This window comes from Hemibagrus wyckioides, linkage group LG27 (assembly GCF_019097595.1).
Source record: "Hemibagrus wyckioides isolate EC202008001 linkage group LG27, SWU_Hwy_1.0, whole genome shotgun sequence".
NCBI classification, from domain to species: domain Eukaryota; kingdom Metazoa; phylum Chordata; class Actinopteri; order Siluriformes; family Bagridae; genus Hemibagrus; species Hemibagrus wyckioides.
In genome coordinates this window covers 7482501-7508159 of record NC_080736.1, presented here as the reverse complement: position 1 = coordinate 7508159, position 25659 = coordinate 7482501, and the positions used below count along the sequence as shown (strand labels likewise).

The 25659-nt window shown below is 38.2% G+C and overlaps 1 protein-coding gene and 1 long non-coding RNA gene across 5 annotated transcripts in view; both read right to left on the bottom strand.

The window, feature by feature from the left end:
• Positions 1 to 1913: 1913 nt before the first annotated feature.
• On the bottom strand, positions 1914 to 15091 carry LOC131347771 (uncharacterized). 2 transcript variants are annotated; one of them, XR_009203822.1, is made up of 4 exons: positions 12771 to 15091; positions 12362 to 12530; positions 12117 to 12206; positions 1914 to 2284 (listed from the first exon to the last, which is right to left on the bottom strand). It is a non-coding gene; the product is annotated as an uncharacterized LOC131347771 (long non-coding RNA). The 2 variants fall into 2 exon arrangements; XR_009203823.1 differs by lacking the exon at positions 1914 to 2284 and adding an exon at positions 2393 to 2498.
• Positions 15092 to 17309: 2218 nt separating this feature from the next.
• paqr5b (progestin and adipoQ receptor family member Vb) overlaps positions 17310 to 25659 on the bottom strand; it is a 16152-nt gene continuing 7802 nt past the window's right edge. The window contains exons 2-7 of one of the 3 annotated variants that reach the window (XM_058382315.1): positions 23956 to 24161; positions 23653 to 23779; positions 23172 to 23204; positions 22341 to 22437; positions 20671 to 20815; positions 17310 to 19541 (exon numbers count right to left, since the gene is read on the bottom strand). In XM_058382315.1, coding sequence (XP_058238298.1) covers positions 19279 to 19541; positions 20671 to 20815; positions 22341 to 22437; positions 23172 to 23204; positions 23653 to 23779; positions 23956 to 24127 — 837 coding nt within the window. In that variant the 5' untranslated portion in view covers positions 24128 to 24161 and the 3' untranslated portion in view covers positions 17310 to 19278. The remainder of the gene's footprint in view (positions 19542 to 20670; positions 20816 to 22340; positions 22438 to 23171; positions 23205 to 23652; positions 23780 to 23955; positions 24162 to 25659) is intronic. The other 2 variants (XM_058382313.1, XM_058382314.1) reach the window with 2 other exon arrangements.

The window sequence follows — 25659 nt, the reverse complement described above, 5'->3', positions numbered from 1 at the left end:
TCGTAAGTGTTAGTTTTATGAAACACGAGGTTTGAATCTTTGCTCAGCTTTTATGATCTTAGGAACTGTTTGGTTCAAGGAATGTTCACTTTGTCGATGTGAATTTCTTCTCTCTGTGTCCTGACAATGTTTTTGCACAACAGCTAGAAACATTCCTACGTGATTGCTGCAGCATTTTTCCATGCAATAATGTTAACTTTAACGCATAATGGGAAATTTTGTTTTTGCTAATAACTTGCTACAGCTGAACCTACTTTTCCTGAACGAGAATTTTTACTGTTTAATGCTTTAACGTTGCAATAAAACCTAATGCAACGCATTACATTTTGTAATAATATTATTATATAATAGTATAGATTTTGAACCATTTGTGGTGTTGTAAAATGCCCACAAATCAAATTAGTTCCTGTTATCGCTTATGATATGTCTATAACCAACTGTTTCACCACCAGCCTCTTGGTTTTTCTCTCTCTCTTTAAGTTTCCTCTAGCTTCAAGACTTCAAGATTTTTGGCAGTAAACCTACAAACCTTTACATATCACCGATACTGGAGACTCCTTCCATAGTTAAATAAACATAAAGTTTCACCATATAAACAATTACACGTGAATCCTTGTGAATCAGCAGTTACTGGAGAAATAATAATAATAATTATAATAATGTGTTGATGGAAAGATTATGAGTTGCTAGGTTGTATAAATGAGATAAACGTACAGCTCTCTACTGACATTTGCTGTCAGTAGATGTAAATGTGTGAGAAAAATATAGAAATAGAGAAAATATTGAAAATTTAGCAACGCCTTCTGGACAGCACTATTGTAGTTCACAGGATTTTTTTTAGAATATAAATTATTTTAGCACACAGAATATTCTTAGAGCGTATAAATTATTTTAGCATACAGGATCAGGTTTAAATGAACAGTGATGCAATAATGACTTCTACTATTGCACTGTTTCCTATTAAATCTCAGGTTTCTCTCTTTTGTCTGCTTCTGACAGGAATTTCATAAACTCCTTCCCCTTATTTCAGCCCCACGAAGCAGATCCCAGATCAGACTTTGTGAGCAATCCCGTGGAAGAGCATCGATCTGACGAACGCACTCACCAAGCTGTTTGGATTGAAAATAAATATGGTGGTATATTATTACCGGGCCAGTCAACAATCCTGGACTATTGAAGTGGCCTCATGGTCAGTTTGTATATGTATTTTTCATGGAGGATTACTTGCTGTTTATTTGAAGCATGTGATGCGTGCTGGCAAAAACAGGCCTGAACGGTCTCCTCCGTTACTGCGTAAACAAACACGGACCTGGGATACGCAGCTCGGCGAGAGTCCCCTGTTTGTTTTCCATGTGGTATCAGAGGTCAGTTTCTCAATCCACAGGTAAATTTTGCTTGGAAGTGAGAAAAAAAGATGGATAAATATTATCAACAGAGCCTGGTGGAGAAAAAAAAAGGGTGTTAGCCCTCTTTTTCTTTGACGGTATTGCCAGACATCGGGTGCTTAGGCAGATTTCAGAACTGACCGACGTGCTTGTTTATTTTTCCCATGCCTACTGCAAATTCCAACATTTCCCTTCGACAAAAGGATTCATGTGTGTCTGGGCCAGATCGGCTGAAATGAGCGCACGAGGGGAAAGGGGGGGAAAAAAGAGAGGCAGTGTAGGAAAATATCAACAAGTCGTCATTTACATCAGAACAAGAACAAATAAACCCAAGAGAAAGGAGCTGCTAAGGAGTCAGGAATCTGTCTCATGTGGCTTCAGGCAGCCTGCCAGCTAAATGTAATATGGATTTATATACAAAGAAAGTGCCTGGTTTAACATAATGAATATTCAATCATGCATGAATATGGTAAAGTCATTTCACACAAGTAATTGAAAGCAGATTTTGTTTATAACAAGGTGGGGGGAGGGAGAGAAATCATTTCAAATAAAGAGCTAAACTGTTGACCCAAAGGGGCCCAAAAATCTCTCGCTAGATTAAGTGTTTACAGTGCAGCCATACACTCTGCTAAATGAGCCTGAATTCCAGCCAGACCCATGTGATCCGGTTACTGAGTGATGTAGAGTTTAGGCACCGACTCCACGGGACATAATACCACATTTATGAGGAATGAAGCAAAAGTCAGGCCACTGTGCAGGCCACACAGCTCCTTCATTCATCAGTCCAAGGCTTTGATTCGGTACAAACGTCCCACCTCATATCTCCACCCTTCTGTTCCAGCACTGCTACTTGTTTCTGACAGCACAACTTCTGTTTAATGGCCGAACAAGGTAAAAACCTGTAATAAAAAAAAAAAACCATCAAATATGCAAGAAAATAAATAGAATAGCAATATTCTATATCGTCTGCTCGCTCCTCTTTCTGCTCAAATAATTCTGACTCTTATACCTACAGAGTGATGACAACTCAAGCAAATACAGATTCCACAGTTTCAGTCGTCCCTCAAAATTTCATCCTCATGAAGGAAAAACAAGCTTATGCCCTGGTAGAAGCTGTCAAAAAAAAAGAGTAGTGCCTAAGCGGATTTCACAAGCAGCAAGTGTTCACTTTAATTCTGCAAAATAAAGCAGGTTATCGGGTTTATTTTGCGATTCCAGGCAACCTTAATAAATCAGCTTAGCCACTGCATAACAGCTTCATTCGCCGCAAATCTGTCCCCGGCAATAACATGCACCACTAAGCACAGATTAATTTAATAACTCCTTAATATTCTCGGCAGAGCCGGGTACGGCGCATTCCATAACATATGGGTCTCCTTGCAGAGTAGAATATTGCCGCGGATGCAGATTGAAAATTACATCGTCATGTCATTTATATTCTATTCAGTCAAAGCTGTGCTAAAAAGTCCAAATCATCTCCCCACCGCTGGGAAGACTGTAAAATCTCCTTGCGGTAAAAGATTATGAGCAGGCACTGGCATCTCATAGATTTAGATTTCATAAATTTCATAGCTGACACCGCAGTTCCTATAAAAGCTCTTCATTTTGGTTATGGTACACGCAGGGGATTGCAGTTATTCACTCGCTGCCACTGAGAGTAGCTGTAATTTGCGCTGTAGACCTCATATTGAATTAAATGAGAAAATCCCACACTACTATTCTTATGCATATTGTCTGTCGGCGTTCTCACACAACTCCAAGCCTTGTGTCCTCTGACATTATCATGGCTAATTGACTTTCTCAGTGGTTTTTCCCCTGCTTTGGTTTTCCTCCGAAAACCCCAAAAGTCTTGAAATGGTTGCATTCTGAAATCCTTCAAAAGCGGTTAAGATGGTTTTGTCTTGCTAGATAAATAACTATGGAGAGCGAGGGAAAGAGGGAGAGATTTTTTTTTTTTTTTCTTCAGACATAAATGTTTCAGCCGGATCCAGTCCCGCGATCGGTGTAGACGGCTGCATAGTATCGATCAAACTTATTACTGGCCCACTTTATTAAAGCAGTAAATAAATGAACGTGAGTAAAGTTGGAGCTGATGGAAGCGGAGAGAAAAATAAAAAAGAACTGGACATTTTGGCTCCACAAAAAAGAGCGTGTGAGATTTAGAGAAGAATAAATGAGAGGTTTGGGTTGACAAATCTGTTCTTAATCCTTCACTCTATCAGGGTTGAGTTCACATTTGGCAACTTCAATCCAAATTCAATTCCTTTGGTTTCTTTATGCATTACAAATTGATCTAAGATCTAGTTCTGATCTCCTCCAAATAAAAAATCCTGGGTTCTAGTCTCGCTCCCACTCACTGTGTGTGTGGAGTTTGCATGTTCTCCCTGTGCTTGGTGGGTTTCCTCCCACAGTCCAAAGACATGCTTCTAGGCTAATTGGAGTCTCTAAATTGCCCGTAGTGTGTGTGTGTGCCCTGTGATGGGTTGGCACTCCGTCCGGGGTGTATCCTGCCTTGATGCCTGAGATAGGCACAGGCTCCCCGTGACCCGAGAATAGATCGGATAAGCTTTACAGACAATAAAATGAAAAAAATAAATACATTTTTATTTATTTATAATGGCATTAACATACATTTCATTGTGCAAATAATGTGGTTACAACCAGGCATTAGAAATGATTTATTTTTGTCCATTTTGAATAAAAAAGAATATTGTATGTTCTTGATGCAGTATTCCATGTGCATGTCTATAATTGGAAAACGGTTAAATTAAATAAAACAACTGTCAGTAATGTTCTAAAGCCTACTCTGCTAATAGAAAGCCTATAAATAAACCCAAACGCTGCATTTAACCAGAAACTTATTTACTATTAACATTTTAACAGCTTCTGAGATCTTTTATTTTTTATATTTGTATGTTTTGATTGAGGGTTTTTCAAGTAAACCTTATCAGGATTGTAATTTATATTTTGTAAATTGATATTGAGAATTATCGAGCAAATCGCTAAAATGCTAGCCTCTATTAGAAACACTAGGAGAGAGCTAGCTTCTCAGCTAGATTAAGTATTTTATTTCTTTCAGCCTCCGACTCTATTCTTTCTGCTTTGCTCTTTAGTATAACAGTTCAGTGAGTGATTCCATAACATCTCTTCCGAATTATTTTTGTCTATTGTGAAGTTCGTTCAGTGAACAGATTAAATTCGTACGTATTTAAGATGACGGTGCTAAAGTAGGTATTCAAAATGGCAGACGGCAATGTTCTTGGTTTTTCTATCAGAAATCTTCAAGTAAATGGTTATAAACGGGAATTGTTAGATTATATAGTGATTAATAGTTTGTGATTGCAGCTATTTCTATATATGGAATGAATTATTATACTTTATATACTTTTTTTGTTTTATTCTTTTAACGGGAATAATTTTTTTAGCATGTCTGTAAAGCTATTATATCATTTTATAAGAATTTAAAGACACTTGAACCCGACTGAACGAGGCATGTTGTGAGAAGCCGCTGGCTCCATCCTTCCTGCTTTACTCTTTACTAAAACAAGTCAGGAATAAACATACAGTCAGAGGTTGATTTCCAGAACTTTCATTTACATGAAGACTGCAGACCCCGACACCACCAAGAGGCATGAGAATATCTGGCCACGGACACCTGTTATTCCTGACACTTAGACTGACACTTTAACCTCATTCAGAGTAAAGTTCCCAAAATCTGCTCTTGGCCATGTTGTGAAATATGATTTAACATCAGCCCTGTTCTAGTTATATAATGCTACAGCCATCAACTGTGGTGTTTAACTGAGTTTTAAACTGGGTTTAAATGCGGGAGTGTTGCTGATGTAGGATGTATTCAGGAAATCTAACCTAAAGAACATGAAAAGTAAATACAGATCTGTATACAGATCACAAATATAGTATATTGATGCTTACAAATATAATAACAACAACAACAACAACAACAATAATAATAATAATAATAATAATAATAATAATCTTTATTATTATTATTATTATTAGTTAATTGCTGATATTTAGCACTGTGTTTTCTCTATTATTTTTCTAGATTTGGGCTAGAAAGTTAAGAAAACATCACTCACTTTATTAAGAATCTCATACACACAATATGTCTCTTAATGAAGTTTTAGTTCATTTGTAGTTTTGTGTACATTATTCGCTTTATAGGAGCTAAATATAAATGAATTGTTGCTTATGACTTTGATGCTCTTAGTCACATATATTAATTAGTGCTCATTTGTCTATATAACTACATAACATGCATCATTCATTCTTGGAGCAACTACTCCACTCTTGAAAATGTACAACCCTAATATTGAATCATGTTGCTTTCTGGTTATGTGATGAATATTTGTCATTTGTTTCTTTTTCACTGGAAATCTGCCTTGCACTTGGAATCCCTTTAATGGAGCTGTTTGTATTCTTTATAGGAGCTTCCTGTGGGGTCAACTGTGGAAAAACCCCCGACATCATTTCCTCTGCTAAGAGTTGTAATTTGTTTTTAGGAGAAAACAGCAGTTTTGGCTGGGGCAGGGCTAATTCCCAGGCCAGACAAATATAGAGAATTCGGAAACAAGGAAAAACTTGTTTATTATGAATTAGTTTTTATGCACCATTACCATATGGTTATTACATATCTAAAACTCCCAAAATGCACCTTGAAATCTTGCACTAACATGTTCATGTCTGTTGTATTAGTCACTGATAGGGCTGAGAAAGTGAATCATTGCAGTTGTCATTGGCGGGCTGCGCCGGATTTAACAGGTGAACATCATCTCTGAACAAGGGAGACAGGAAGCGGAGTGAAGCCACTGAGGGCTTCAGAACCTGTTTGTGTGCTTTGAACACACGGCGCCGGCTGTACAAACACACCACGTTTAATTAGAGGAGATAGAGGTGGGAATGGAGAGGGAGAAGGAGGGAGGAAGGCAGGAGGCCCTCATGTATTTTCCATTAATGCTGAGGATAGCACATGAGGAGTGGGCTGAGGGTTAGGCAAACATAGCCTGCTTGAATTTATCACACTGTGTGCACACACATACACACAGGGTTACGAGGCTAGTATGCTAGAACACCATCAGAAGCCAAACACTGGAATGATAATGGGAGAAAAAGAGTGTTTGGGCACGGAAGTAAAAAGCTCCCCGACTTTAAATTGGTTATGACTTTTGAAGCTCTTAGTCACATATATTAGTTTGTCATTCATTGTTGGGCTGCTTAACTAGTTCCCTCTTGAAAATTTTCCACTTTACATTTAATCATGGTGCTTGCATGGTACACTTATTTCCCTTTAATTGGTGGGAAACTGCATTGAGCTCGGAATTCCTTTAAAGGAGCTGTATGTATTTTACAGCGCCCCCTGCTGGATGTGATACTATTTTTGCGATTGCAAAGAAAACACCGATGAACCTCACTTGCCCCCTTCACTTCCCTCAAACTGACCTCACTCCCTCGGCTTTAAGGAAAGGCGGTGGGGATCCTTTCTGTGTCAAAGAAATATAAACAGAAGGCTAGAATGGGGGTAGAGATCTGTTGCATTGCATTATTGTAGATCTCAACAGTTTCGTTTTTATTAAATATTACAAGCCGGACCTTATAGAGTAATCTAACCTTTTTTCTGCGTGGCGTGGAGCTCATTTCAGGGCAACGGAAGCTTGGAATTAACTAAAAATAACTAGTGAGAGAAATTTTGTGAAGATCTCTGAAGAGATTGTTAGAGTTCTATGCATATTATTAAAAACTGTCCCTTTAAAAGATCTACTCTTGGATTGTATGCCGCCTGCTTAATAAGTGATTAAGTTATTAAATGAAAGGACAAATGCAAGTGTAATATATAGTTGCTTTTATCTTAGCAAATACGCCCCAGAAGCAAATGAATAATGAAATTCTTTGCCAGGATCACACGAGAGCTAATCACTCCCATTTATCAGAATGCCACAGTGCCTATTCACCTGCCCAAACGCTTGTGCCAGGTTCCAACGGTAACAGGCAAGGCAGAGAGATAACCACATATTTAGGCGGTAATTAGTGTGTGTGTATGTGTGTATGTGAACTGCACAGAGCAAAAGGCCTGCCTGATATTTGCTGGAGCTCAGTTTAAAGGCACTGCTGGGTAAACAGACTGGGGAAGGTCAATATTATCATAGGCTGCTCTGAGAACACTGGGCCTGTGGGGCTGCGGGAGGAACTGACAGCTGCTTCCCTTTTCGCTCGCACTACACACTGATCAAACACGACACAAGTCCTAGGGTGGTAATTCTTCACAATGTCAAACAAGGCAATGTTTATTTTACTTTTCCCAGGACACACTTTTTGACAACTTTCTGAGCAGGACTTGACCAACACACAAAGTGTTTGTGTGCTTTTTTATTTAAATCTCCACATTACGATATATATTTTTATGACACCCGGGTTTATTCGCAAGATCAGAATGATATACAGATTACTTGCATCTTTTGGTAACGAGGAGTAGGTCAGGTTGATGTGATTAGGGTGTTCATTCTGGAAAGGTAGAGGGGGAGAAAAAGTTGGAAAATATTGAGCAGTACGATGCTGCCATCTCCTGGTGATATTTATTATATCATATATTAGTCATCCTGTTATTTTGTCTTGATATACATGCACTCCCTCTCTCTCTCTCTCTCACGCACTGCCTTTATGCACACATACTAAACACTTTACTAGAAACATCTGCTCATTCATGCAATTATACACTCAGCCAATCATGTAGCAGCAGCACGGTGCAGAAAATCATGCAGTTCAAGAGCGTCAGCTGTTATTTACACCAAATTTAGAGAAAGAGTGATCTCAGTGGCTTTGACTAGAGCGTAGTTGATGGTGCCAGACGAGTTTGGTTTGAGTATTTCAGAAAATTTGGCATTAGAATGGTGTGGGGGAAAAATATAAAGCACTTGATATGTGTCCACATTGTGGTGCAACATGACCAGCTGATGAATGATGAATGATGCATGAATAAAGTATACTAGTGTTCCTATTAAAGTGACTCATTTTACAGCAATTGTTTTAGGAAATTTTGCAACCTAAACTGACTTTATATTCAGTCAATAGTATAATTGACTTTATATGATATTTAAAATCAATTACATCCAAGAGAGAGAGAGAGAGAGAGAGAGAGAGAGAGAGAGAGAGGAACAGATATTTAGTTTTTCCCTCATTCATCTGACTGGCTAAAAATAAATCCCTACCCCTTTCTTCATTCATATCACCCTAACCTGTTTCCAAAGCAGAGTGCTCTGTTTGTGAATATAATATCACCACATCGCTTGGCACCACAGAATCACTTTCTGTATTTGTCTTTCTAGGAAGAGATTATTCCGACGATCTAGGCAGCATAATACAAAGATAAGAACATAATTCTTCCCTTGATCCCCACAAGATTTATTTCATCTGACAGCACACAGTATGAATCTCTTCCTCGTTCCCTGTGTTTAAATAAAGTGACAGGTACAAACAGTCTCATAAAGGGATCCACAGCCTCTTTATCATCAAGCCTTTTAAATATGTCAGGGTGTAGAGGAAAGAGCAGTTAATCTAAGCCAATAAGACTTTCTCAGCAGGGCATTAAAACACACAGACATGCTCACATGTGTGTGCCTGTGTTTGAGCATCTCCGCCTGCTTTGACATTCTTCATCGTCTGTCAACACCAGACAGAAAAGTGAGCAAACAGCATCAGTCGGAGTGTGTGCACAGCAAACCATGCCCTAACAGACTGACAGAAAAAGAAAGGCAGCGAGAGCAGGCACATTTGCATTGGGTCAGATGCTTGGCAATCACCCCCCCCCCCCCCCACCAAACCCCCCCCCGCTCCTTGGATAATATTTGTAGTTTAAAATACTGCTTATTATGGGAGGGGTTTTGATTAGCTGACATTCTAGTGTCTATGCAGAACAGCTTATCAAAATCCATCCCATCATTTCAATCTCTCTCTATCTCTAGTCTCAGCTGTATATACACAGAACACAGTGTCTATGAGCCTCATTAAGCTTTAAAAAAGGGCAGATTTAAGACTTTTTAATGCTCCTTTAAATGTAATTTCAGACTCTACACCTGAGCATCTCTGTGTACAGTGTGTAAGGACCTACACTGTTCCCTAAGGATTCTTTGAACGCTATATGGTACTACATTTCTGAATAAGCACAGGGAATATCACATTATTTATTTATTTGTTTTGTGTGCATATTGAATCCGATATCACGTTAATAAAAAAATGTAAAAATCTTCAGACAGGTCACAAAAAACTGGAGTATATTACAATACAAAGGTGAGTTGTGCGTTGTTTGGGTCAGTAGGTCAGAGTTCGCTGCATCCTAACAAGGTTCTCCTGCGAAGAGAAAACCCTCTGTTGTATGGTGACAAGGCAAAATATTTTCACCATTCCAAAGGTATATTTTTGCAACCATTTGCCAACCACTCTGATTACTATGGCAACCAGTTGTAGGACCACCTACTGACAACCTCATAGTACTGCCGAGCCGGAGCAATAAAATGGCTGCATGTGTGAATGTAGCATTAGCCATCCACTTCTGGATAACAATCCACATATGCTGTATCTGCATCACACAACTGACCGTACATGACTGCAGAAAGGACTTTGTTCATAATCACACTCTTCGGTGTTTATAATGATTTATAATCACCCTCTCCGGTGTCACTCAAATGAGGATGAGGTTCCCTTTTGAGTCTGGTTCCTCTCAAGGTTTCTTCCTCATACCATCTATGGGGGCCACAGTCGCCTCAGGCTTGCTCACTATAGGGATGATTTTGTCTAACATCTAGGACTATGTTTTTTGTTTCTGTAAAGCTGCTTTGAGACAACGTCCCTTGTTAAAAGCGCTAAACAAATAAAAATTGAATTGAATCGAAAAAGAGAAAGAATATGGTCAATAATAAATCCAAGAAATACAACCCAAAGTACTTGTGCTAGCTACCACACTCCTCAAGAACCAGGACTGCTTCCTCCACAGCTCACAGCCAATAAGTCACCCCATTTATCACCTCTTCAAGCTGCTAGTGACGTAGTTTTTTAGGAATCTCCTGATCCTGAGAGCTAGCTACTCACATAAACAACAAATTTCAGAAATCAAACAGACCTCTATACTTTATTTACAATTCCTTAAAGCAGGCTCTAAGTGTTGTTTATTAGTTTGGATGTTTAAGTTTCACATGTCAATCATGTTCAGTCCTGATTACTGATTGGCTGCTGGTTACCAGGTTCCTCCCCTTTGAGAAGTCTACCAAGGAGATGCTCTGGGTCCAGACGAGACACACAGCACATTGCTCTGTTTTGTCTGAAAGAAACCTTTCTGTTTTTTGGTGTGTGTTTTGTCCTCTGTTTTTGGTTTGTGACTGTGTGGTTGAGAGAGCTACGTATATTCATCCATCATCATAAATAACTATGGTAAGAACAGAATACATCATAATCATGTACAATTTCAGTGTTTAAAATATGCAACAATGATTACCAACACATTTTAATGTTGTGAGTGCACGGAAGATGTGTTGCAGTTTGGTTGCTGCTATCTGATTTATGAGCTTTGCTAATTTCAGTAGGTTGTGTACATGTCTTTAATTGTGTGTGTTATGGAACAAGGTGCTTGGGCTATTCTGTCATGATGGGTTGCGGTATAGTTTTATGGCAGAATTGGCACTTTATACTGTCACTTTTACTTCATAGTTAATTCATAATGTCAGATATCAGCATTTGGTTTATTGACCCACCCATTTGATTGATACGATTATGTGTGTGTGTGTGTGTGTGTGTCTGTTTGATTATTTCTTCATGAGATAATATCTAAACCCCAATAACCACAACTAACAATTTAATTGTATTAATTAATTAATTAATTTATTTATTTATTAAACATTCTTTAATGTTTGAACTTTTATGCAAATATAAACATGCAGAAGTTGTTTTTTGTTTCTATTTAGTATTTTCATGCTGTCAAGGGGTGTATCGTGCCCAAAGCTTTTCGATGTGTGAGGGCAATGTGTAGTCCTGTCCGAACCACATAACAAAATACATTTTAATATTCATTTTTATTTTTTTAATTTTGCTCATAACCCGCCTTATGTTACCTGTTCTGTACCTGTTTCATTAATTGTTTCTATTTTTAAAAAAATATTTTTATTTTTTATTTATTTTCTTATTTTTTTTAGCAATATAATATTATAATTTATCAATATTATATTTCTTTATATTATTTTCTTTTGTTTCTTTTTTTTGTTTTTTTTTTAACCTTTTCACTTGTCTGGCCCAGAAGCAATACACACAGGTGTATTCAGAATGACCCCAATTGCAGAGTGCCACCAGCTCAAACTTCTGGCTCTGAGAGTCGTCAAAAACACCACCATATAATAGAAACTTATTACAGCATTATTACAGACACTCCAAAAGAGTTGATGTAACATATGGAGTGAGAGTCAGCTCGAGTGCATGCTGTTATTAAAGACGAAGGGCAGCGTAGTGAATACGAATATTCTTCAGATACTATTTTACACTCAAGTAAAAAGTAAAACAGAAGTATTTTCACTTGGTACTCTCAGAGGACACCACTATATCCTTCAGAGTAAAGGACTGATTTTCATAGTGAAGAATTGTGCGAGAAATGCAATTGCGATTACAAGCTTAACTGCCAATAAATAAATAAATAAATAAATAAATAAATAAATAAATAAATTTGTTCCACCTCACCGGTATTTCAAAGGTCTGGATGGTTTCACCGTTTCTGTCATTGGTGAATTTTCCCAAACATTTCCCTTTCTTTGTCTCACTGATGATTCCCTGTAGTGTAATACATTGTAAAATAACATGATTAGTTATATTAAATAAATACTATTTTTATTGTTGCATCGTATTGATTAACGGACAAAATGTATAAATTTATTCACTAGTTTAAAGTGAATTATAGGAGATGTACTAGCACATTTTTGACTCACATAAACTGCAAAGTCTTTCGGTGCACTTCGGTTGTTTCCGTGGTTCGAGAGCAGTTTCGACTTGTTCTCCATGATAACGTGAGTGGATTCGTACAGGATGGGGCAAAGAGATGACCAGTTGCCCTTTAAAACCTTTAAATCCCCAGCACTTACTGGGGTAGACATGCGGCTGTAGAGATGCAAACAGAAATAAATTGTCCTTTAGAGACAGAAAAGGAATCATTTGTGTACCATAATCTGAATCACCCGTTTTTATTTATTATACTTTTTCAATACATCAAGATTAGGCTTTTTTTATACAATCATTGATGTTAGCAAAGGATTATCTAAATATTGCACCAAGCATAGCACCATATTATCGGTGCTATATTATAGAATATTATATAATATAATAATTTGTGAGTGTTACCTGGAGAATTGTTTCAGGTCTGTGATTTTTGCAGCATTTAGTGAAGCCAAATTGCTTGCAGAATCTACGTTTATAGGAACTGGCTATCAAAGTAGAGCCTACACACACACACACACACACACACACACACACGCACACACACGCACACACACAATGATCAACAGTTAAACTGAGAGAAGCAGAAATGTTAATGTAATGAAGTCAGTGTGATAATATCTCCATGTTTTACCTAAACATGTAACTGACCTCTAGAACATTCTTTTTTTCTGTTCACTACACTATCATGCTCTTGTCCCACTGACCTGGAGCATCTCACTACATGTTACAGCAATTCGTAAACAGATGGAAATGTATTATAAATCACACACTGTGTCTGAATAGCAACTCTTTTCCTAGCAATATAAACGGTACAGATAAGGTTTACTCCTCTTCAATCTTTTGCACATTTTGTAGTGTTACAACATGGAACTGTTGGGGTTATGGTCTTTTAGAGTCATGGTTTTGTCACATTCTTTCCATTTTTATGAAATCAGTAAAATGTACATTGTGCGATGAAGAATTAGCGGACATGTATAGAACTCAGTCCAAGTCATCCCATTTGGCCAGAACTTTCATTCATCCATTGTCTATACCCGCTTTTATTCCTAATCTGGGTCACGGGGATCTGCTGGAGCCTATCCCAGCACACATTGGGCGAAAGGCAGGGGTACACCCTGGACAGGTTGCCAGGGCCACATATATAGACAGACAACCACACACACTCTCCTATGGACAATTTAGAATTACCAATCAACCTAATGTACATGTTTTTTGGACTGTGGGAGGAAACCATAGTACCCGGAGTAAACCCACGCAGGCACGGAGAGAACATGCAAACTCTACACCGAAGTCCATCCGAACCCAAGACCGTCTTGCTGTTAGGCAACAGTGCTAACCGCTAAATCACCGTGCTGCCCACCTTTCATTCACTGGCATAAAAAATGAAATATAATGAATTAAAAGCAGATAAAGAAGCGCAGAAGAAGTGCAGAGATCCTGCAGACACTGTGAGTGGGTCACGGCACAAATCTTCAACGCTGACCGAATGTTACCCACACGTCATAAATCTTAATTTATTAGACGTTACATACATAATGGTACATTTAACCATAGGCTAATCTGTAATTTCATTTCATCATCCACATTACACCTAATGTGTAGTTTCAGCTAGGATTGATTTAGGACTGTTATTTATGACTGTGTATTTATACACGAGTGAAGTGACAGAGGAGAATAGGCGTGTTTACAGACACGTGTTGACAGACACCTAATGACATGGTTCTGTTCAGGAGAAATTTTTTGATTGGTTTAATGTAGCAAGCAGCAAAATGAAAAAGAAAAAAATCATGCAAATAAAGCTCTGTAGCTTTGATCATCTTCATGCATTATGCTGCAGCCACATGATTGTCTGACTGCATGAATGAGCAGGTGAATAAGTGTTCTTTATTTATCTATATAAATATTTAATATTATACAGTATAATAACCATTTAATTTATTCACTCTGCACATATATATACATATACACACCGACCAGTGACCACTTGCCTACTGTAATATTGTGTTGGTCCCCCTTTTGCTGCCAAAACAGCCCTGACCCATCATGCACTGTGTATTCTGACACCTTTCTATCAGAACCAGCATTAACTTCATCAGGAATCTGAGCAACAGTAGCTCGTCTGTTAGATCGGATCACACGGGCCAGCCTTCACTCCCCACATGCATCAATGAGCCTTGGCCACCCATGACTCTGTCGCCAGTTCACCACTGTTCCTTCTTTGGACCACTTTTGATAGATACTGACCACTGCAGACCAGGAACACCCCACAAGAGCTGCAGTTAGGCTCTTCATCAAACTCGTTCAAATCCTCACGCTTGCCCATTTTTCCTGCTTCTAACACATCGACTTTGAGGACAAAATGTTGACTTGCTGCCTAATATATCCCACCCACTAACAGGTGCCATGATGAGGAGATAATCACGGTTATTCACTTCACCTGTCAGTGCTCATAATGTTATGCCTGATCGGTGTATATCCATGTTGAACATGTTGTGAAAAACTATGCACTACAACCTACAGAAACCCTGAGTGTTAATGCAATCATGTCACTTATAGATAAGTGTTAAAAATAGTCCTGTGCGAGTGGCTTTATGTTATACACATTTTCTCACCTCATTTTCTAGCATCTGCAGTCTTATAGCTTGTTTCAGTGTGGCGATGTTTTCCCGAAGTAGATTTAAAACAAAATAGAGAGGAAATTGAACATAAAAGCAAAACACTATGCCCTTCAATTTGCCAGCGCTACTCAGAAGAGCCAAAATAACTGCACACATCAACACACAAGTCCCTAGTAGAGTAAGTATGAGTTTTTTTATATATATATATATATACACACACACACACGTTACATCTTTACATTGCAGGTTAATCAGGTAAAGTTACGTAGACAAAGTACACGAGGGCATAGCATCTAAAGAGAGACGGAGGGATAGCATGGTCATGCAGAGTGTTTACACACACACACTTTGTTTACATTAACTGTTTTCTTGCAGTTCTTCATCTGCCTGGACAGCAGCCTGTGGCTTTTATGAGGGAGTTTATGTTGCAGTTAAGGAAGGTTACACTGTCTTACAAACAAATTTAGACCCCTTCCAATATGGCAGATATGTTGCTGCATTACAGTAGATACAGTACTTACAGTACAGTACAGTATCTAAGGTAGAGATTCATTCTTTTTCTTATGTCACTTGTTTACTGGAGTCATTAACAAATGCATATAAACCACGATATAGTACACCAAGTTTATAGTTGTGGTGCATTCAAGTTAATGTAAGACTGTCTGGCTTGCTAAACCTACACTACAAACAACATCTACGTTTCCTTTATGTTTACTTTAACATAAAACAGTGATCCCAGTCCCTGATTTTGTTGTGGTCTGTGATATCTGAATATCTCAGATATCAGATACTATGTTACATGATCTAACATAATTTGTTAAAATTTCTGAAACCATCATGGACTAAACAAATTTCCAGCCATGCACATACTTACGAAAATAATTCAGTTTAGCTGTTTATCATTATACATCAGCATAAACTAACTATATTCTTGTGTGTATATGTTTAAAAATGCTTCGATCTGTTAAAAGAGTCATTTGTCAGAGTCAACCAGCAACACTGGTTGCGTTGTATGCTTTTGATTCACTAAAAAGAACCGGTTCAAGTGAGTCGTTTGTTCGGATTACGCCGTAGAAGAAAGATGCGCTTTTCATGGTCTTTCCATGTAAGTACATGAAGCGTCACTGTTATGTATACCTACATATAACCATACGTAATGTGTGTGTGCATTAACTGTGGTTAAACTTTAAAAGGACAGGAAGTTTAGAGAGAAAACAATACCTGCTCCGGTACATAACATCCTTCACTGATTCGAAAGCGCGAGACAAGCCGTTATTTAAAGTGGTCACGCGCTGTACTTATCAAGTGATGGTTGTCGACAACGCGAATATGTAAATAATTGCACTCAACTCATCACATTAAAGTTTTAACAGTAATGCAACACTATTTTTATTGTTCCTGATTTTTGCACTTCTCAAGCTGTGACACCAAACATTTCTGGCATTTGGCAGACGCATTTATCCAGAGTGACCTACAATTTATCTCATTTTATTCAACTGAGCAGTTGAGGGTTAAGGGCCTTGCTCAGGGGCCCTGCAGTGGTAGTTTGGTGGACCTGGGATACAAACTCACAACCTTCTAATCAGTAGTGTAACACCTTAACCACTAAGCTTAACCACCTTAACCGCCCAAACCAGCGCTTACATGTGTGGTCTCACCCCAAAAAGGTACTTGTTTATAGATGTTAAAACTATGCATTCATATCCTGTTACACTCATTTTTCATTACTCTTTTCACTTGAGTGGGATATTTATTTATTTATTTATAAATTCTATTTATATCTATTCTCACACGACAACCCCTTAAATGGCGGTCACATGGTCAAACCTGGGGCTACCAGGACCCGTCTGGCTAAATTCTCTCCTTTCATTTCCCCTCCGTTTAGTTTTAAATGGGGAATAAAAGCTAGAGTTGGCAACATCATAGCCACTGGAGGTTTTGGTATGTTTTCTGAACTTACTCTTTCAACATTTTTATCTAAAATTCTTATATTTTCACCTAGAAACTAGGTCACAGTTCTCTGGTCTTCATCATACGTTCTTCTTTTGGACAACAAATGAAGTTTTCACAGGTTAAGCTCAAACCAAGAGTAGAAATTTGGAGCTATTAGTCTTTAAAGCAGTCAGTCAAGAGGTCACACATGGGCAACAATAAATATATTTCAGTCACATGTACCAATATTTCTGATCTCTTTTTTTTAAAAAAATCACTAACAAAAACAAAAGAATAGTTTTCCTCTATGTCCTGAACTTTCTGAGGGAACTGCCCTGTTGGTGTATGCTTTGTCCATTGAAAATGGTTTAAAATATAGTATGTACTGCATTCAGCCTCTAGATGTCAGCAAAGAAAACCTAGTCATTGTGATCATTCCTTGATTATGGAAATACATAGTGGCATAGCAGAGAGCACTGATAGCCATTTCACAGCTGTGTGTGTGACCCTCTATAATGGATTGCCAAGGACTGGCGACTCTACATTACCCTGAGAATGTGTGTGTGTGTGTGTGCGCATGGGGCCCTGTGATAGACTAGCATCCCATCCAGGGTGTATTCCCACCTCATACCCAGTATGGCTCCAGATCTACGGCAAAACTGAACAGGAAATGAAAGAAAGAATTTTCTCAGTCATTATAAAACTGTGTGGATTTTTTTTTTTTATTATAAAGTCTAATACCCTTTAACACAAAATATTAAAATTACACAAAGTCCCATTAGCTTTTCTTTTCCCAGCGTCAACAGTCATATACAGCTCTGAAAAAATAAATAAATAAATAAAATAGGCCACTGCCAACCAATCTCCAGATTTGAAACCTATTGAAAACCTCTGGAATGTTATCAAGAGGAAGATGGATGGTCACAAACCATCAAGCAAAGCTGAGCTGCTTGCTTTATTGCAAAAAGAGTGGTATAAAGTTCCCCAACAGCAATGTGAAAAACTGGTGGAGAGCATGGAGCTAAAACGCATGCAAATCCACCAAATGTTATTCCACCAAATACTGATTTCTTAATGTTATTTAGCCAAAGCATTAACACAATCTGTTTACAAATTATTTGCATTTTGTTTTATTTGAGTTATTAAAGCTCTGCAAATACTGCATGATCTTGGGTTATTTAGATGTGTTGTCATTTCCTTTAAATATACACTCAATAGTTATATTCTGAATTTAGTAGAAATATTGTCAGCAGTTCACAAATGAAACAAAACTGTTCATCTCACCAATACATGGTGGAAACTCATTATTTTGCAGTGGTCTCTTAGGGGTTTTTTTTCCCAGAGCTGTATACACTGCATGCCATACTTCTCATCAAGTTTGTGGACACATGACCATCAGACTCATATGTGCTTGCTGAACACTGCATGCCAGATTTAGTCCTCCTTTCCTGTAATAACCTTCACTCTTCTGTGAAGGCTGGTGTTTAATTCTTCCTAAAGTTATTCAGTGGGGTTGAGGTCAGGGCTCTGTGAAAGCTATTCGAGTTCTTTCACACCAGCCTCCTCAAACCATGTCTTCATAGAGCTATAGCTTTGTACACAGTGGCACCATCATGCTGGAACAGGTTCAGAAATATTCTGAATCGGATAATCAAACCAGTATCATGAACTGAATCATGACTGGAGTGTATTGTTACACCCCTATATCATTCACTCAAAAACACACACTCACATATTTGGCCATATATGCATGCACACACGCACACACACACACACACACACAAAACTCACTTATACATTTATACCTCCTGAATAGTGAATTTTATAAATATATAACTCACTTATAATGAAAGTCTATGGGCAGTTGAATCTTTAAAATATGGGGCAGCGTGAAAACAAATGTAAATTTACAACTAATTTAAAACTGAATGAATATAATGGGAAGTTTTTCCTGTTGTTAATCACTCCCAAAGGTTTTGTGGCCACCGTATATGATCAGATGGACAAGACGGTACTTCCATGTTCACCACTAGAACGTGGCAAATTCTTATAATGAATATAAAAATGAAGTCCCATATTTAATGGTTTTTGTTGAATTCCTGAAAGCGCTCTGTACAAAAATACGGGCTTTGTTATAAACCATGACTCAACAACTTGCTCTAGAATTCCATTATAAGTAAGTTAATGAGGTTTTTCCAATCTTTTCTCAGAGGAGAAAAGATTAAGATTAGGTTGAAAAATGCTAGATTATTCCTTCACTTTTCAAAAACACTTTCCTCAAACCCCTTGTGCATTTATTATGCATTATTGTAACCCTTCAGTGGATCAGTGCCAAACTCAGAGAGCTGTGGTTGGTGCTGTCAGTTCTTCTTGGATGCACTAGAAGCTTTTCTGGTGGCTTCTCCCTGAGCTGTGCTGTAAAAGAGAGGATAACTGAAGAAACAGATGATGCCCAGGCTAATGACACTGGACAGTGTGATGGCTCCCACAGTCCCTCTGAATGTAATGGCAGGAGCGTGATCATGCAGCCACGACCGCCTCAGACCCATATCCATCTCTAGGGCCTGCATCTGGAAGTGTGTGCCACTGATCCCACACACGTGGAACAGCTGGTGGCTGTGGCCTGTAGTGGACAATGGGAACAAGGTATGTAGTGCTTTGAGCGACTCATGACATTGATGTTGAAGCACAGACTAACAGAAAGACCACTGTAAATTTGTGTCCTGTGTATACAGCTTTTCTAGACGTGTGACCACTAATACATCTTGTGTAATGAGGCATTGCAACCTGCTGGTCATATGAAAGGGTATCTCGGGTTCATTTGTACCTAATGAGCTGAAACTGAAAATGTGCTTAATCTAGTCACCTTTAAAAAGGCATTCAGTCAAAGTTAAGGTCATTGCAAGAAAACAACCATGCGTAGTTTTCTACTGACTCATAAGGTAGAGTTTCACACATTCAGCTAGATAAATAGATAAAATAGCTAGAATAAATGCATGTTTCGTTTTGACATCATGCAACTTTTATGCTTTAGTGAACTGCCTTTTCTGGGAGGTGAATTTTATTCACATTTGTTTTGATGCCTGTTTTATCCGAGATTGCAGAACCGCTCAAAATCACTGTGGGCAAAAGGGTCAGAAATCAGTATATGCAACAGATAAACCATAAATGTTGGGAAATCTTTTATCGCTGTAGCACACCTGATGTGATGAACGTGCAAAAACAAAATGTAATCATTTATGGATAAAGGAGTCAGTCTGCCCCGTGAAGTGGTCAGTAACTTTATCTGTAAGATGGAACAGGAGCACGACACCTTCATAAACCGTGATGCGGACATGGTGCATCACCCCTTTATTTCTGGGTAAAAAAAAGAGGTGAAAATATGACTTCCATGTACCTGGAAAATTACATAAGGAAGTAACCTGAAACTCGCTTTAATCAGGCTTGATTTTAAGAAGGCGGTGAAATGTGGTGGACGCTCGACATTCCCTGGTTAAAATTTGCTAACGTTCAGAAATGTATGCTACTTTTGACAATGAAGGAACATTAGTGAAACCTAACAAACTAAAAATAACACTATTGTTAATACTTAATAGTGGAACTATTTAAGATTAATGCTCATCACTTTATAGGAGTCCATATTTTGAATGCACACAATTTTGTAGTAAAAACATGGACATAGTGCACACCCTGCTGTTTATCTGTTGTGCAAACACACCGAGCGCGGCTGGGAGAGACGACTCTCGTCTTACCTATCAGGTCGAAACGTCCAGGTGCCAGCCTCTCGGGCAGATGTGTGGCAAACAGAAAGCCTGTGAGGAAAGCCAGGAATGCGTGATAAACGTGGAGACCGTTTACTTCATTTGCAGTGCAGCCTTCTCCTACACACAGGAAGATCTAGATAAAACACAGGTACAGGGTTGTATTGCTCTTAAATGCTGTTTGACTTCCACACTAAAGTTCTGATACAGATATGACTTAATGGACCTCATGTACAGTTGAGTACAAAAGTTTAGACACATGGAATAAAAATGAAGAAGAAATGTAGGACTTGTTTCAAGTTAATATTTCTTTCAGATGATTAACTCAGTCATTGAAGAGTAACTAACTAAGCCTGGATAAAATGGGAGGATTCCTTCAAGAAGGTCATCCGGCATAAAACCTGTGCCAAATCAAAATATTCGGACCAAATGATCCGCTGTGACGACCCCAAACCGAGGTCAACTTATATGAACAACATTTCCTTCAGATAGGTATTCTGTTTATTAGGGTTTTGTTGCTGTATTAATGTAGGGTACACACACTTTTTTATTCTTCCCCCATTTTCTCCCTACATGAACAAATACTTCCCAAATTATAACCATGAATGTTCCTCTATTTCCTGCTTATTCACTGTAATAGCAATGATAATATTTTATACAGCAGTTTGGAAACACTCTTAGAGAGTTCCTTTTGGTAGGCTGGTGCAGAGCTTCGTACTATATGCTTTGTCATATATATATATATATATATATATATATATATATATATATATATATATATATATATATATATATATATGATAAAGTAAAATATTCTAGGATTTTCAGGATTTTTTCTGCACTGAAGTCTTTGCTGTAGCAATTAAAAAAAGATTTTGTGCGTGTTATGTGTTAACTAAGCTGGATACATAATACCAGAGAGAACATCTTTTGCCAAAACCTTATAGGTCAAGGTCTACACTCCCACTGGAATGCCTGATTTCTTTCTGATGTCTTAATTATATCTGAATTTGTTAACAAGGGACATCTTCACAGTGGCTAAAAGAATAAACAACAAATGAAGACAGGATGAACTTCCGGGTCGTCGTGGATACGGTGAAGATGCAGATCTTTCAGTTGAACCCACGCCAGCAATGCATAAAAAATCTAATGCTGCGATAATTACTCTGTATCATTTCTTGCCAGATTTTTTTCTTTTATTTATTTTGTATAGCGGCATATTAGATGAGTGGTCATGGGATGCAGTAGCTTAGTGTTTAAGGTGTTGGACTACTGATCAGAAGGTTGTGAGTTCAAGTCCCAGGTCCACTAATATTCTTTGTATTTAATCATTTCTCATTTCATTCATTTCTGCCATTTGGCTGACACCCTTATCCAGACCGACTTACATTTTTATCTCTCTCTTTTTTTAAAAATATTTTATTCTAGCTTGCTACTGCTGGGCCCCTGAGCAAGGCCCTTAACCCTCAGTAGCTCAGTTGTATAAAAATGACATTTAAAAAAATGTAAGTCGCTCTGGATGAGGGTGTGAGTCAAAGGGCAGAAATGAATGAAATGAGAAATAATTAAATACAAAGAATATTCCGGATGGTTATTGTTGCGTGTGTGTGTGTGTGTGTGTGTGTGTGTGGGTGTGGGTGTAAATACGGTTGGAAACTCACCCTATAGAAGAGAGGAATGTTGTCGAACAGGTAGGGGTAAGAGAAGGCCAGAATACGCAGCACCTTACCCAACCTGGGTCTCTTGCTTTCGGCAAATCTGCAGGGAAAGAAAATCTGAATATAAGGTGTGGTAGTCATAATGTGTGGAGAGCTGGGATTTATAATGTGACAAAGGGTGTGTTACGAAACTCCAGATTCATGGTTCATTAATAGTTAGCTGCTCTTTTAACCCGAAAACACTTCCATTTTCTTTTAGGTTTGATCCATTATTCAGTCGTTTAATTACATTTCTCATGCAGAAACTTTCATCTGTAGGCTACTGTTGATTAGCAAGCAGACTACACGCATGGATTAAGGCAAGTAACGGAAACAGTAGAAAAGAGGAGAGAACTGTTAAAAATGAAAGGAAAAGTCCACTTTAAAAAGAAACGCAATAAAAATTGTAAAGTTTATACTGAAATATTTTTCAATTCAATTTATTTGTATAGCGCTCCTAGTGTTATTAGCGATCCTAGTGATAGTTTGTTGTATTCATGTGCTGCATTTGTTTTATTCCTGCGTGAAGCGTTCCCGATTGCAACCCCGCCATGATGGAGGTATTAACTGTGACTTTGGAAGCTGATCTTTTATCAGCAAGTAGCCGAACGACATTGCAAGCTACTTATGAAACCACTAATCACCAACACCAAAGACGTTTAAGCTGAAATGATTTTATATAGACAACATCGGATTTTCGTGTTAATGAAAGAGTCAAATCTGAGTATGGATTTTTCCTTTATGGGGCATGGATTTGTGCAGACTGTAGTGGAGGTGACTAAATAAAGCATTTACCTGTCAGGGTTAGAGTGTGGAGGGAAGCCAAGCCTTAGCAGAAGAAAGAGGAGTGTGAGAAGCATTTAGCTACAAGTGGTTAATGGCACTTGCCGATTGCTCAGCAAAAGACACATAAGACATCTTATCTTATATATATATATATATATATATATATATAAAAATACATGAGCAACGGATTTAACTTGCATTAACTGTATTTTAATTCCTGGTTCTGTGTTTTCAGTGGGAACGTCGGGCTAATGCACTACATTATCTCTATCTATTCAGGTCACTCATAATGGACTAAAAGCCTGTTAGTGAGGTAAAATTGACCACTGATGTAAAATTGACTCTGTTATTGAAAAAGATTGTGCTGGGTTTTTTTGTGTTATTTTTTTTTAAGGGTGCAGTAAATTAGCATAATATAAAGTGGCTTTTGTTCCTGCTCTTGTTTAAGAGGACAAACAGAGACAATTATACAGGATACCCTTGTGATTACCTGGAGTAACAGGCCATGGTAGTGGACACCACAGAATTGATTACAGCCACAGGAACATAATATACATGAAACGCACTGTTCACCCAAGCATCTGGCACAACGTATGCAGAGTAGGCAATAGCTGAACCTAAACACAACCAGAACGGCTCATTGTTAAAGAAATACAGTTAACACCATTTGATATTTCACACGGTTCCTGTTATAGAAGGAATCTAGAGCTTCTATCATAGCAGTGATTGGTTTATTCAACACAGTAAATAACACACACACACTTAGATGTGTGTGTGTCTGCCTCTATCATACCCAAGCTGTATAGACTGAGCGCTCCATAGTCAAAGAAGTAGCAGATGTGTCGGGAACGTGTGGACATGGTGCTGAACGTGTGAGCACAGCTGGATGCCAGCGGGTACACGCAGCAGGACAACAGGTACACCAGCAGTGGCCATGTGTACGCATCAGTCCACACATCCTGCATACAGACCACCGTCAACAGCTTGTAGAGAAAATACCTGAGAGAGGCAGAGAGAGAACATTTGTATAATTACAGTCCTTTCCGAAAGTACTGGAACAGTCTTTTGTTTTTTGCTGAATTTGTGATCAGATATAAATATGAGATGATGGATCAGAATTTCAGCTTTTATTTCAGGATGTTATATATTAGATGTTATATTTACATCAAGATGTTAAATACCTTTGGTGGCAGACCAGCCAATTTTTAGACAACTTACTCATACTTACTTTTAGATCATTTACTTGATTTAATAATATATTGAAATTACATTCAAATGTGCAGGTTTCTGTGTGCCAGCTGTGTAAATTGCAAAGAAAATACTCGAGAAACAAAAATCTATCCAAATTTCCAAAAATTCCTACACAGTTATGCTGGTGACAAATAACCACAGACTCCCACAAGACACAAATTCTATATGTTTAGAGCTTAATTTACAAATACTGTAAACTATAGCATTTAGGAAACTATTCTTCTTCTACCACCTCTGCCATGTGTGTGGAGTTTGCATGTTCTCCTGTGCCTCAGGGGTTTCCTCCAGGTACTCCAGTTCCCTCCCCCAGCCCAAAGACATGCTTCTCTACCCTGCATTGTGCCCTGAGTCTCCTGGGATAGGCTCCAGGTTCCCAAAGACCCGTTAGGAAAATACAGTGTAGTGAATGTAAGGATGGATGGATGGATGGATGGATGGATGGACCGACGGATGATTTTTCAATGATTTTTACCCACCATAATACCCTACAGGACAAGTGAACACTTAAAGGAAAGTACCTTCTTCCTCACACATGAGCTTACAGAGCCACATGATTGGCTACTGTCTCTTTGATTGACAGGGGACAGAGTAATGATGTCCCTACCAACCAATGAGCATGGCCAGATTTACTCTTTGTAATGCTGTTGGAATTCTTACAACACCAAGCGGGTGAACAATCGGCTTTAGGAGAAAGGCTCCTACAAATGATGCTTTGTATAAACTTTTAATAAAATAGCTATGAGTAGACATTTTTCGTTTCTAATTGGATCAGTTTCTACTGAAACAGATCTAGTTGGATGGGAGGCATGCTAGAGTTGAAAAATTTTTCATTCCAAGCAAAATTTCCACTTTTCCGGCTTCACATTTAAAAGGTTTCCATTAGAATAGGCAAAGATTGCAGCAATATATACCACAGCTCTCTGTAAGTCTATTCAGATATTCAGAAGGACATTGGGTATAGATTATATAAGGAAAATAATGTCTAAGGCAATGTTTGAGATGATCACTGAAATGAGAAAGACATTTGGAACCATGGCAGTGAGAGCATGAATACGGTGTTAATGATCCGCCGTGGAAAAGAAACCGAGACGAGCTTTAACAATTGAGGGAGTGCATGGAATAAAACGGTCTGGCATGTCTAAACATGCTAGTGATGAATTGGTTGTGACAAGACACAGAAATCAGAGCTGACTAATCAAACCTTGTGTGATTGTTAAAAACCCAGATTGTGTTTGCACGCTGCTGT